Below are 14,486 nucleotides of genomic sequence, written 5' to 3'. Positions count from 1 at the left end.
TCCTCTTTTTTTATTTGAAAAGCTTTCCACCTTTTGCATTTTTTCTTATATATTTTAGCTCCTTGTTGTAGTTTTTTTCCTTTGATAAAAATTCCCAGATGTGAAACCTAAATATTCAGGCTTTCTTAATTAATTACATTGTCTAAATTAAAAGTGTTAACTGTTGTTGCTTACTACAGCACACGTAAGAAATAATTAAAAAATGACATGCACTTTTCACTAAGCACGCCAGAACAGCGGACACAACAGAATCGCGTCTTTATAAGATAGAATAAAATGAAGGATTTTTTTAACGAACAAAGTGAAGAAAATTTTACCAGCAAAATCGTCTCCACAAGCCTTGCAAAAAGACAAGAGTATCGATATATTTGAATGTTCTTCCTTATCTGACTGAACTAATGTTGTGAGAACACTTCCGAGAAGGGGTAATCCATCCTTTAGAGTAAAAATCCCAGCAGAAATAAGTTCAGCATAGAATCGAAGATCCACACGGAATTTGCTTAAATTTGATATCTGTAAATAAGAGAGACTCTAGTATGGTAGGACTATTATTTATTTGGCATATGGCAGGTTGCACACGAGTCAAATCCCTGCAGAGGAGGTTCAGGAGAATTCCCTGGGGGAAGGGAACAAAACTCGTACATTTTTAAAATAAAATTTTTCCGATTATACTGGGAGGGATAAAATCGACCAAACTTGTGGGGGGTGGGAGCTCCAACTCACTATTCTTTTTTGTGTAAGTGGTAACACGAACAGCACTCTTCACGTAAAAAAAAGCCTTAGTACTAATCAACAATAATTCTCTTGTCAAAAAGGGAAGAAAATACATATCCCCTTTTCTCTCTCCCTCTTCCCCATCCAATTTTATCCTTCAGTTTTCTTAGTCCAATATTTCTAAATACACTAGACTCTGAATATCTGAAATATGACTAAACTATACGGATAAACTATCTGACATATTTTTTTTAACGCGTCCCAAGATTTATGATCTTCTTCAATGGGATAATTTTTCGCCAGAGGTGAATAACAGAGAGCCTGATCTAAGAAAGATAATATATGACAATCTGACGTCAAGTCATGTGAGAAAATTATAAGAAATTTCGCAAGAAATACAACTTCTGCCTGATACACAGGAAAGCCAACAGAAAAATAAAACTGCATTTTAAAATGGTTATTATTGGCATATAGCACGTATAGTCCAAATTTGCAGTTTACTTCAAACTAAAAAGGCAAAATTGGAACCAATAAATAAAACCGGATAAAATGTGAATCGAACAACAAGAAAAAATTGAAATACATACATATATATATATATATATATATATATATATATATATATATATATATATATATATATATATATATAAATATATATAATATATATATATATATATATATATATATATATATATATATATATATATATATATATATATATATATATATATATATATATATATATATATATATATATATATATATATATATATAAACAATAACAGGAATTTGATAAACCAGGAGAAGAAGCGGGGGTAATAGCCCCACCCCCCACCTCCAAAAGAAACAAAATAGATAGATGAACTAAGAACGGAAGAAATAAGAAGGATTGTTTATTTAGAAGCTCCGTCACAAAGAGATGAAGCTTTTAGGTGTTGTTTGATGAGGGTGCAAACTGGTACACATGGGTACCTTGACGAGGTTAAGTGAGAAAGGGGAGTCAACAGGGCTGTGAAGAATATAGAAAAGTGACTTGAAACGGGCGTGAGTTAAGGCAGGCGCGGGAGTTCAAAACATTAGCTAAATTAGTTGTGCAAAAGATACTAAAACAGGAAAGAATAGGCCCTAGAGAGCTTGAATTTACTCAAAGACCCAAGGGAAGATAACGTTACATTAATCTGCTTAACAGTATTAGTAATATGTGTCCCCCCGCCCCTTGGGATCATTTAAAATTGTAACACCGAGAAGTTTTGCAGTGGTAATAGTCATTTCAGAAAAAAAAATCCCCCCAAAAACAGTGGATTATGGAAAATAATGGTAAGGAAATTTGATTTTGGCTGTGTTCCCTTTCAAGCTATGTTGTTTGTCCGCATCAACAACTTAATGGAAGATCTGTTGTGAATAACTAATAATTTGCTTAGCAGAGATATCCGGGATAACGTAGAATAGCATCTCAGTAACGTAGGATTCAGAATCCCACAGTACAAAAAGAACAGGTTAGAATACACATGTTGGTAACTTACTACTTGTGGGTTGTTAGAAAAGAGCAAAAGTGGAATATTTGCTGAAAAACTGTCAAGTTTTAAACCGTTTAATAGTTTCAGAATACTATGGACTATAAAAATTGGAGAAAGGGAGCCCTTGAAGCCTACAATTAGCCGTATACCACCGCTGTACAGCAAATTCACAACTGTGTATCATATTGATCAAGAGAGGGAAGCACCGCAAAATTGAACTTAAACATTGAACCTATTAAAAAAAAACAAGCTTTTTTTAGCTGAAAGTAAGGAGCAACATTAAAATTTAAAACGAACATAAATTATTCCGTATATGAAAGGGACTGTCCCCTCCTCAACGCCTTGCTCTTTACGCTAAAGTGTTTTATTGTTTTAAAAAATAGAGTTGTGAGAAAGAGTCCAACTTTAGCGTAAAGAGCAAGGCGTTGAGTAGGGGACAGTCCCTTTCCTATACGGAATAATTTCTGTTCGTTTTAAGTTTTAATGTTGCTCCTTACTTTCAGTTAAAAAACTAGTTTTTTTATTTAATTTTTGAAACGTTTTTCAATTATTGCAGGTTTTGATTTTGGCTCAACGCACATGAATAATTAAAACACCAATTATATATTAATTTTTCATTCGCTTAGTTCAACGACTTCTTCTAAACTTTTTAAATTTTATTTAAGAACGTTTTTATTAGCAATAAAGGAACGTAACTTGCAAATTAACTTACGTTGAAATCTCCTATATTCGTTTATTCTCGTCAATTATATTAGGGAGTTCGCCCCCTAGTCAATACCTCGCTCTTTACACTAAAGTTCGAATTTTGTTCCAATTCTTTAAAATGACCTCTTAATCAAAAAGGCAGTTAATTAGAATAAATAGCTCTTATGAAAGTACTAAAAACTCTTTGGCTTAAAGAACGAGGTATTGACTAGGGGGGGAACCGAATCATATACGTAATAATTGCTATTCGTTTTAAATTTTCATGTTGACTAAACTCCTTACTTTCAATTGAAAAACTTGTTTTTTTAATTTAATTTCTGGTCGTTTTTTAAATAACGCTGGGAAATCCGGCGCCGCCTTCATAGCGATTTCCCTTCCTCCATGAAAACTTCCTCCATGTAAAGATCCTCCCACATATCCCCCGACCCCCCCCCCCCGCTACCAGAAAAAATCCCCCTGAAAACGTCTGTATACTTTCCAATAACCAATACTATATGTAAACTTTGGGCAAAGTTCATAACTTTCAGCCCTCCCCCCACAGACTTTGGGGGATTAAGTCATCCGAAAAGACATATCTATTATATTTTCGACAATGTTGAACAAAATAGAGATATAAAATTTTAATCGGGTGCCTTTAGGAAAAAATTAGCGTGGGAGGGGGCCTAGTTGCCCTCCATTTTTTTGGTCACTTAAAAAGGGCACTAGAACTTTTAATTTCCGTTCGAATGAGCCTTCCCACGATATTCTAGGACCACTGGGTCGATACGATCACCCCTGGGAAAAAAAACAACAAAAAAACAAGGGTCGCTCCTTGCTTATAGTTCGTTACCACGAACAGTTTGATATTGACCACTGCTGATTTGTTACCAGTGCCAATACTGACCAGTGCCTCGCTTGAAAATTCTTTAATTACTCTTATATTTTTATTTTTCTCCTTGATGTTTTTATCGTCAAGTCACTAAGCGTCCTTTCTTTCTCTGGGTCAACTTTGTTTTCGATTGTATTCTTTTTTTTCTCTCTTACTATATTTTGATCGTAATTTCAGTTTTCTTATTTTTTTTTCTCTCTTTCTTCATTTTTAGGATAGCTTTACCAAGATCCTGAATGAAATTCTACCTTTATTCGTATTTACAGGCTGCATAACCTCCTATTTTCCGGTCTAATTTGTTATTGTCCATATAACGCATCTCTTGTATTTACAGCTTTAAGGGCTGGAAAGACGAAGCGTTTTCGTCCAGCTATTTAAAAGCGTACACTTGTGAATGACAAATTGACTATTTCAAAGAAAGTGCAGCTTTTTTGGCAAGTTTATTTAATTTGTTAAACATGGACCCTAAAACGAAGAACATTTGCTAAAACATAAGCATTTCTACATATCGGCTTCTTTCGTATTCAGTGGCTGCGAACATTCTAGTTTTGATACAGAGATACATTCATGAAAAAGAAAGAACAACAAACACATTTCATCCAGTTACATTTCTTATCTAATTGTTTTGTTGGTTTCAATAATATTTGTTTCCCAAATAACATTTTACTATTAAGACTAATTTAGATAATAGTCACCATTCCTGAACCAGCCAGAATTTTTTTTCTCACTAACCAGTTTTTTTAAAACACGTTTTAAAATGTTTCATTATTATGGGCTGTGGTTCGTCCTTTACTAGGTCACAGCTAGCACTGCAACCATGATAAGATAGTACACTGCTGTCCAAAACCAAATGACAAATCTCTTTTTATTGTTTTCCAAGAGATCCAAAATAATATTTTCAACCTTTTTAGTGCGAACTTATTTTTAAGGATTTAATTAAATGAAATTTCATAAGATAAAAAATTAAGGAGTTAAATAAAGATTTTATAGGAATTTAATCATGAAACCTAATAATACAGCGTGAACTAGACATATAGTACGCAAAATTATATATGATAGACTTTGAATTAGAGGTACTGAAACATTTTTGTCTCCTAGCTACCGTGAGGTAAACAAAGCTCTGCAAATAAAACAATGGATAAAAGCCAACTATGAGAGTCTTATTTAGTCCTTACGTAATGATGTAATACAGTCCTTTTGTAATGATGTAAGGACTGTTTTATATAGTTTTAATTTTCTCGATTTTAATCGTAAGTTGAATTGTATCTTTATTCTAATTCTTTATTCTGCTGAGGATTAGATATTTGGCCGAAATATTCGCTTAGGTTATGCATTACACTATATTAACTGCCTTCAGAAAATTTCTCATCAACTTCCTATGTTTTGTATGATGGAAAGGCAGTGTCGCCTTCTTCATTATTTAGCTCATAATAAAAAAGGTTATTTTACAGAAACCTCACCCCCCTTCTAAACTAGCTAGATTAGCAATAAAATTCTATCAGCATAACTTCGTGACATGTTTTTTATAGGCAGAAAAACTTCTGGGGACAAACAACTGCAAGCAGTACTTATTAAAAGATTATTTTTGGTTTGAAGGAAATGATTTACTTTACAACACCGGCGCAACATTTTCGCACGAAATTTTAAAAACAAATCATGTTATGTGAGTTTCAAACGAGTAAAAAAAAGTGAACTTCGAAACCAATTCTAAGAAACTAAACAAAGTCTCATTTCAAATGTTTTCACAAAAATTTTTAATGGAGGATAGAATTAATAATGGAGGCAATGGTGGAGGTCAATGTTTAACGGAAGTAAGTTGATAATATAAGGCAAGAACTTTGCTGGTATTGTACTTAGTTTAGTACATTCTAGTGAAAATAAAATTACTGACATTACAACACCAACGCAACATTTTTGCACAGACTTTTAAAAACAATTCATGTCAGGTGAGTTTTAAATGAATGAAAAAAACTAAACTTTGAAACCAATTCTAAGCAACTAAACAAAGTCTCATTTCAAAACGTTTTCACAAAAATGCTTAATGGATGAAAGAATTAATACTGGAGCCAAGGGTAGAGGTCAATGTTTAACGGAAGTAAATTAATAATATAAGGTAAGAATTTTGTTGGTATTATACTTAGTTTAGGATGTTTTGGTTCAAATTAAATTACTTACTTTACAACACCGGCGCAACATTTTCGCACAAGTTTTTAAAAACAACTCATGTCAGGTGAGTTTTAAATGAATGAAAAAAACTAAACTTTGAAACCAATTCAAACCACTAAATGCAGTCACATTTCAAAACACTTCCACAAAAAATGTTGAATGAAGGTAGGAATTAATAGAGAGGTAAGGGTGGAGGTCAATGTTTAATGGAGGGATGTTATAATTGTAAGAATTTTGTTAGCATTGTATCGAGTGCAGTATTTTTATTTCGAATAAACTGACTGGCTTTACAGCACCAGCGCAATATTTTCGCACGAAATTTAAAAACAAATCATGTTAGGTAAGTTTTAAACGATTGAAAAAAAAAACTTCAAAACCAATTGTAAGCAACTGAAGGAAGTCACATTTCAAAGCACTTTTACAAAAATATTTAATGGAGGTGATAATGAATAATATTGGTCAATATTGAATGGTGGTAAGTTAATCCTATAAGGTAAAAATTTTGTTGGTATTGTACTTAATTTAGTAAAGAAGTATTTCTGTCCTATTACCGAAATAAGATGAACCCTTTCATTTTTGGCAAAATGACACGTAAACAAAGAAACAGATATTATTTCGTTTCTTACCTTAGAATCTTTTTTCAAACTCAAAGTTTTTTGCCAGCTTTCTAAAAATGTAGGACCAAAATCGGCATACTTTCGATGTATAACAGAACAAATTTCTATCAACGCAGGAATATCAGATATCTTGATTTTCGTCTCACAGATAGCAGAAGAAATTTCGCCAATATATTTTGAAAGGTTCAGCGTTTCGCAGTCTTTCAGTATACTCTCTCTTTGACCCTCTGTGTAGTTTTTCTGAAAAAAAAAATATTCAAAACAAATACTACAAACTTCAGTACATACTATACTATATTATACTAATACTTATACTATTACTATAATATATATACTATACTATTGAGTAAATACTACAAACTTGAGTATATTGACTAATATTTTGTTTACACTGGTTACAAAATCCTTGATGATGATAGCTGACCTATTACAGCTCCAAACATGTTATAGAAGTTCCTGCCAAGCTAAACATCTTGTGTCGCAAAGGGCGTATCATATTAAAGGATGTTTGGGCATATACATTCATATTTGAGTTTTTTGTGTTTTATTGTATATTCCAAAACAGTTCATTTTTTTTAACTATTTTCTGTTTAATTTTAGCTTTTAAAAGAGCAAAAATTCATAAAAAGTAATATTCATACATGTAGTATTGATTCATAATTGCTTCAAACGAATTTTTGTTCTAAAGGGTATGCATAAGAATTCCGGTAATTTTTTTTTATTTACTTAGTTTAAGAACCAAAAAATAGCACTTACGCCTTTTGTATTACTCAGATTCCAAATTAATTGAATAAACTTTTTAAATTTTGAATATTTTGGAGCTAAATCACTTGAATGAGTCTTAGTCTTGTCTGATCGTAAGCAAATACCATAAAACTAGGAACTCTTATCCCAGACTGACAAAATACATATGGTTGGTGAAAACTAGGTTGTTGGTCTTTTTTTAAGCTAATGTTAACAGCCAGAAATGTACTACAAGGTCTCACTTATACTTAAAAAAAAAGAGACAAAAAATTCAGAAAATATTTGACAGATGTCTGGTACATTATGACTAAAATCAGCAATGTACTTTTTTTGCAAATTTTCTTTGAAGATTGTTTTACCAAAATAACAATTCTGGGATGTGATCAAGTTCAAGCCCCCCCCCCCCCCGATGATAATCCGAAGAGTCCCCTGCCGTCCTTAACTGCCCAACCCACATTTGGATGTATTTGAAATACTATTCCTGAGAATAGCTCACAGACAACCCCAATTCCCCATCCTTAACTCGCACCTATGAAGGTTTGTTTTCAAAACCCCCATTTCGATGCATTTGAAATACTATTCCTGAAAATAGCTCACATACAACCCCAATTCCCCAGCCTTAACTCGCACCTATGAAGGTTTAGTTTTTTCTATCAAACATTTAACGACAAGTAGACCATTCACTGGACAACAAGCAAAACATTATCCATGTCAATAGTAATCAAAACTACAAAACCGAATTCTTCTTCCAGAGATAATGTTCGTAGAATAAAGAAAGAAAAAAAAATTCAAAAAAAAACTTTTCAAAAAACAAAAGAAACCAAACTACATCAAAATACTGTTATTGAATATTTCTGCCATGAAACAATTATATAAGGCTACATATAGGGACATCTCCCTCCTATACATACATGAGGCTACATATAGTAAATTACTACATATTACTACATTACTGCATTACTACAGTAAATTACTACAGTACTACAAATAGTAACAATTATATAAGGCTACATATAGGGACATCTCTCCCCTAAACATACATGAGGCTACATATAGTAAATTACTACATATTACTACATTACTACACTAAAATTACTACATTACTACAGTAAATTACTAAATTACTACAAATAGTAACAATTATATAAGGCTACATATAGAGACATCTCTCCCCCAAACAAACTTACATAAACTAAACAAAATGAACCTTCATTCATGACATTATTTTGAAAGCTTCATCTGAATGAGTTGATTCATGTGAGACTGTAGATTAATTATATAGTAATAAATATATAGTATTACATAGTTGCAGCCAGATTAATCTTTCTACAGACCTTTGGTGGGGAGAAGACTGACATAATTATCCACCCGTGCATTTCAAGGCCCAAATTTTTCAACTTTCATTAAAAGCTATTCAGCTCATATCTAGAGGGGGAGTAATCTGTCAGTAACTGTCCTTCATTTAAACCAATATACTTAGACGAATCTTTGAAAATGAGGGCACATAGCCCTTCTTTAACTCTACAATTATTATGAGAGTAAACTGGAAGATTCCATTCTTCAACTTAACTGCACAGAGTAGTGGGACATCACCCCAAAATCTAGAAGGTCAGAAAACAAGAAAACCTTTAAAAAACTTCCTTGCTCCATAAACTTTCTTTCATGCGTGATGGTATCAAACCAATAACAATGAAACATTGAGACAATACAATAAAGTTTTAACATTTTTTGCCACAATGGAGATATTTTCCCAGCTTAAGCCTCACTGTCATGAGCTAAACATTAACGAGAAAGCCGAGAACGCTTAAGGTCTCAGAAAGCTTTATAAGAATCAGTTCGTTTCCAAGAGGTATATTCCCTTAGAATTCTACTGCGCACATGGCATTGTGCTAAGTACATTAAAAGCATTGTGCAATTGTATTTGTACTGAAGAGATTAAAAACAAACAATAAATACTCTAAATAGAAGATGGTTGGTCTCTCTCCCTCCTTAACCCCTTATCTTTATGCTAAAGCTTGACTTGAGCTTTGCAGAAATTTCTCAAATCGTGAAAAATATAGCCAAATGCAGTTGTCTTATGAGCCTATTCATTAAAAAAAAATGTTAACTTAAAATTTACAATATAGTTGAAATAAACTTGAATGGGCTGACTCCTTCTTGAAGCATTGTGATAACAGGTTTAAACTTAGCAAACAGAACAAAGGAATTTAGGGAGGGCAGCAGCCTCCTCATATCTCGCGTAATTAGTGATATTTTTAGTCTTTAATATTACTCATTTCTGCCATATGAGACAATTGTTTGTTTTTGTTTTCATATAATTAAGCATTCACATAAAAAATATGACTGAACTTCTATACTACTACTATTATCCCTAACAACCCACGACAGCACCAAGCCGCCTGCAGTCAACACATCTGTAAGCACTCCTTCTTTGCAGTAATCTGTTCAAACCTTCATATTTCCTTCCCCCTCCCATGCAGATATAATTTCCTTTCAATTATATCTTACTACCTCTTCCCAACTCATGGAAGGCCAACTTGCTTTTTGCTTGACCCAGAAGGATGGCCAAAAAGCCTAATTTCTGGCAATCTGTCATCCTTCATCTATAAAATGTGGCCAAGCCATCCTTAACCTTTTTTTCCTTAAAGCCCTAGGAAGTGGGATGAAACCACATTTGGTCTCATATACAGTAGTCTTTTAGATGTACTTCTATGATAAGAAAACAACTCATTTTTTCACAGTTTGGATGCATAGTGAGGAATCATGCTTTAATACAATAAAAACATTCCAATATACATGATATGAACTAGAAGGACTTACCAATTTCCGTACAAATGCTGTATTCTTTTTCAGGTTTGAATCTAAATTACTGAGAACAGATTCATCTGGTCTGTTATTAGCAGCTGACAGATTTATACCTCGCAAGGCCTCCCGCTGCTGTAGCCTTTTAGTGGACTCAAGTATATATTCTTCTAGCTGAAAAAAGAAACATTAAACATATAATGTGAGAACTTAGTTACATAATTGGTCACACAAAGATCAGGTAGTTTAATTCAAATCGTCAAATATACAAAGCGTGTTTATAGAAATACTGTGCGGCAATGGAAACGGCGTCAAATCTACTATCTTTTGCGGGAAATTAAAAATACTCCCCAGCTGTTGTGACGTCACGTGTCAAAACTTACCTCGAATTCTTCATCTGAGGACAATCAGATTGATTTAGGCTCTTGCAAAAGTCATTTTTCCACGTTATTTTCTGACAATTCACCTCCTCTTGACACAACATTTCAATTTATACTTTTGGGTCATTTTACAAAGTTTGACCATGCTAAAAGCTGTATCACCATCACGCCAGCACCTATTCAGGAACATATTCACCATCTTAAACCAGGTAAAGCATCAGGTTCAGACGGCCTGCAACCCAAACACCTGGTATACAGGACAGTAAACTTGCTTGAACATCTTGCAATTTTATTTCAAACTTGTATCACCCAGCAGCATATTCCTGATGTGCTATGTAAATATCTAGTAACGTGTATTTTTCAAGAAAATGAAGATCCAAAATCCTATGACACATATAGACCAATTACTGTATGTAATTGTTTATACATAAAATGTAGAAGCTTATCTATAATGAAATTAGCATGGAATGTGATTATGGGAATAACCAACTTGGTTTTCAGGAAGGACTTGGCATGCACATCACCTATGCAACTTTTCTAGCAATTCTTGAAGGGCATAAAAAGGCAAAGATCAACCTCTATGTTTGGGCCATTGATATTTCAAAGGCTTTTGACTCTCTTTAAAAGTGGAGTTAATCCATTTGTTTGCACCTGCCTATGGTAGTGGTACTTGAACTCCTCAATCTACATACGTTTGGCACTGTTAGTAATCGGATTCGTGTGCGCTCTGGTGTTAAGCAAGCTTCTGTTCTTAGTCCAGCAATATTTAATAAGTATATTGGAGTAGTTACTCGGAAGATTCCATCATACTTAATTGAGCCATATATCGATGCAAGTCACTTGTCATATGTTGATGACATTCTTCTCTTGGCTGATAATCTTGGGACACTCCAGATCGCTGTTGATGTTGTTTCCTCTGGACTGAAAGAAATCTGGACTGAAAGAGTTTCTTATCTTTGGACTGAAAATTCCCTCCAATGGTACAATCCAAGTTGGTCCTGCCAGAATCTCATCTTCCAGTTCACTTAGGTATTTAGGCCATCCATTTGGAACTTCAATTAGATCCAATAAGCAGTTTATAATTGATTCTTTGAAAGAAAAACTAAGAAAATCTTATAGTCTTCTTGCCAGGATAATTTGATAAGAGAACCCTTGGTTGGCTATACAATGCGTTTTTTGCACCACATGTGTTGTTTTTGAAACCTTTTTAGAAATTTGTCGCTGCATCTGATAAAAAGCAAATCAGATTGCTGTTCTTTAGGTTCTGCAAGTATTTTCTTATTATCCTCATTTGGAATTGTAATAATCAATTCGCATTTGGACTTGTAATGTCAATTTCACAACAGTATGGTTTTTTTCAGATTTGTCAAAAAAAAAATGTCAAAACTGTCACACTGATTTGCTACCGCTGCAACAGATTTGTTAATTTTCTGCTGACTTGCCTTCTATCAAGTGCCTAGCATTGCTAGTTGTGAAATCTTATAATGTTTGACCCATGTACTAAAGCATGAAGAAGACAATGGAAGAGGGATCGATTCAGTAATAGTTATAGAATGTGCAGGAGTGAGTGGGTTGAGCTGTATAGGTACAAGCTGGCCTATAAGCCTTAAACTGCTGGGGACACGCAGCTCAATTACACGCACTTCCCACAACACATCATTAGAATTAAGTAATTTTATAAGGAATCCCCATTGTTAGTTGATTGGAGGACATTTTTATTTCTATCCAAAGACACTTTTGTGGAGTCAAAGGGGTGAATGGACTAATTAGGTAGTCCATATACCCTTACACAAATTTTGGAACTGAAACTGGTTGCTGAATGAATGTTTAAAAGATAAAGTTGTCAAGAATTGTGCACAATTTTTGGCTGGGTCCTTTTTTTTCTTTTCATTTTCTTATACTCCTCTTTAGAGCATTTTTGTTGTGTACAGAGGGTAACAATAAATTATTATTATTATTATTATAATCATTCCAGTTATTATCATTGCCTCAGCATTCTTCTAAGAGTGTGGAAGGCATAGTATTGCTTTAATAATATGCATTATTTGATTGTCTATTGCTACGTATTGGAGGTGTAAATACCGCTGGCACCACTTATTGGAGGTCGAAGGTACGGGAGTCCCCACTTATTGATGCAAAAATGGCGCAAAGAGGCTGCTATGCCACTTACTCGAGGGGGAGAAACTCTTGTCGGCCCAAAGGTTAGTGGATTCCCGCGCTTACTCCAACAGTTCCGTGTCTACTAGCGTCATCGAATGGTCCCAGGGGCCACTTTTAAGGCCAGGGGTTACCGGTAATATTTCTAACTATCTCTTTAGACTCGACCTAGGCTAAAAGTCAAAACTTATATAGTATAAAAAATCTTATTGTATTCAAGACACGCTACAAAAGGAACTGAAAACGGGACTCAAATGGAACTAAAGACAAAATTCTTACAAATTAACGAATACACTTTAAGACGCGCGCGTGCGCGTGCACCTCTGACCAAAGGCGACGAATGGCCGAATCAAATTGGACTCCTAGCATTCTTTGAAGCTTTTAAAGCTGTAAATTTAAGCTGTATAAGTCATCGCTCAACTGGCTTTTTCAGACACTCGCTAATTAGTGGATTCTTCAAACATCGTAATAAAAGCTTTTCCGGGATTTAGATATTTAACATAAACGAAGTTAAATTTATAAAAAGGACATTTTTATGAAACAAAAGGGATCAAAGGTCCCAACACCTCCCTCCTAAGAAAAATGACCGCCATCAAGCCATGGGTCAGAGCACAAAATAGAAACATAAAATAAATAACATCAACTTCAAAATCACCAAACTTGTTTATCTTCTCTTCTTTCTTCCACAAATGCCTGTACTTCTACTGCTAGGCTCAGGATTCGACGTCATCCCCACATCTCTACCGAAGAACCACCATGGTCTAGATCGTATAGCATCCGTATTTGGTTTTGAAAATTGAAGTTCCCAAAATTCGCAGAAATTCGTTGTGCGCAGCACAATCAAGAACAAAATTTTCTTGCTCTCACGAATTTACATTTGAGAGGAGCAGAGAATCAGTTCCTGGCACTTTCAATGATGCCAGCCATCATGAAAAATTTGGCTGCACTAGCCTCTTAATTTCCATCTGTGGAAACAACCCCACATCTCAACAAAAAAGTAAATATCCCCTTGGCATAATTTGAAATAGTCCCAGGCTGAAAATACACAGGCCTGTGAAAACGATAAGATTTCAGGAAAATGAAGCAAAAATTTGAGCGAACCTTGAATCGCTTTTTTCTGGGTCTTGTTTCCTAAAATAATTGAGTGAATAATGCTCGGCGATGAGGAATGAAAATATTATTGAAGACTGGAAAGACAAGGCTTCAGTAAAAGGATCGCCACTTGTCGGCCAGTTGTGCATTGAGGACAAGGGCAATCTTTCACGTCTTCCCACAGGGGATCTTCCCCAAGGGATTCGTCCCCCTCATAAAGGAACAAACCCTCTTTTGAATTAATAAAACCATTCTCAGATTTCTTCCCAATTTTCTTCAATCCAACCCACAATTCAGTATCTCCCAATCTTTCCGTCACTCGTTGTTGACAAGTCAATTCTATGTCATGGGTCTTCTCCTCCCTCCTAAGTTTTTTCGTCTTATTGTAATTTCGTAATCTTCCCAGTGGATTTTGGACCTCTTTGTCTGCTCTATTATTTATGTTATCAAGGCACAGCCCATCCAACATTTTTTTTTATTTTTCGCCACTGAAAGCTGAATCTCCAAATTTTGTCTCTTCTGTACACTTCTCTTTTAATCTCTACTTTTCTCAATTTTGCCACTCGCGCAAAATACTAAATCATCGTTAAATCTGATTTGGACTCCAGTCATCTTTGCCTGCATTACTTCATTGTAGCTCCGCTTAATATTTCTTTTCTCTCTCTTAGTTTTCTTTCCTTTTGTAGTAGCATTAAAACAATTATCATAAAATCTGAATTGG

General features: G+C 34.2%; 1 protein-coding gene across 1 annotated transcript in view; it reads right to left on the bottom strand.

Moving 5' to 3' along the window:
* The window catches only part of Upf2 (UPF2 regulator of nonsense mediated mRNA decay), a 258,047-nt gene that overhangs the window by 219,118 nt on the left and 24,443 nt on the right, over positions 1 to 14,486 (bottom strand). Inside the window, exons 2-4 of the mRNA XM_089085931.1 lie at positions 10,155 to 10,310; positions 6,600 to 6,830; positions 318 to 513 (exon numbers count right to left, since the gene is read on the bottom strand). Of these exons, the coding sequence (XP_088942057.1) occupies positions 318 to 513; positions 6,600 to 6,830; positions 10,155 to 10,310 (583 nt within the window). The remainder of the gene's footprint in view (positions 1 to 317; positions 514 to 6,599; positions 6,831 to 10,154; positions 10,311 to 14,486) is intronic.

The sequence above is a fragment of the Artemia sp. Qi Xiang Cuo genome, chromosome 3 (assembly GCF_049724085.1).
Source record: "Artemia sp. Qi Xiang Cuo chromosome 3, ASM4972408v1, whole genome shotgun sequence".
NCBI lineage: Eukaryota > Metazoa > Arthropoda > Branchiopoda > Anostraca > Artemiidae > Artemia > Artemia sp. Qi Xiang Cuo.
Note: the sequence above shows the minus strand (reverse complement) of the source record. Positions and strands in the feature narration are given on the sequence as shown.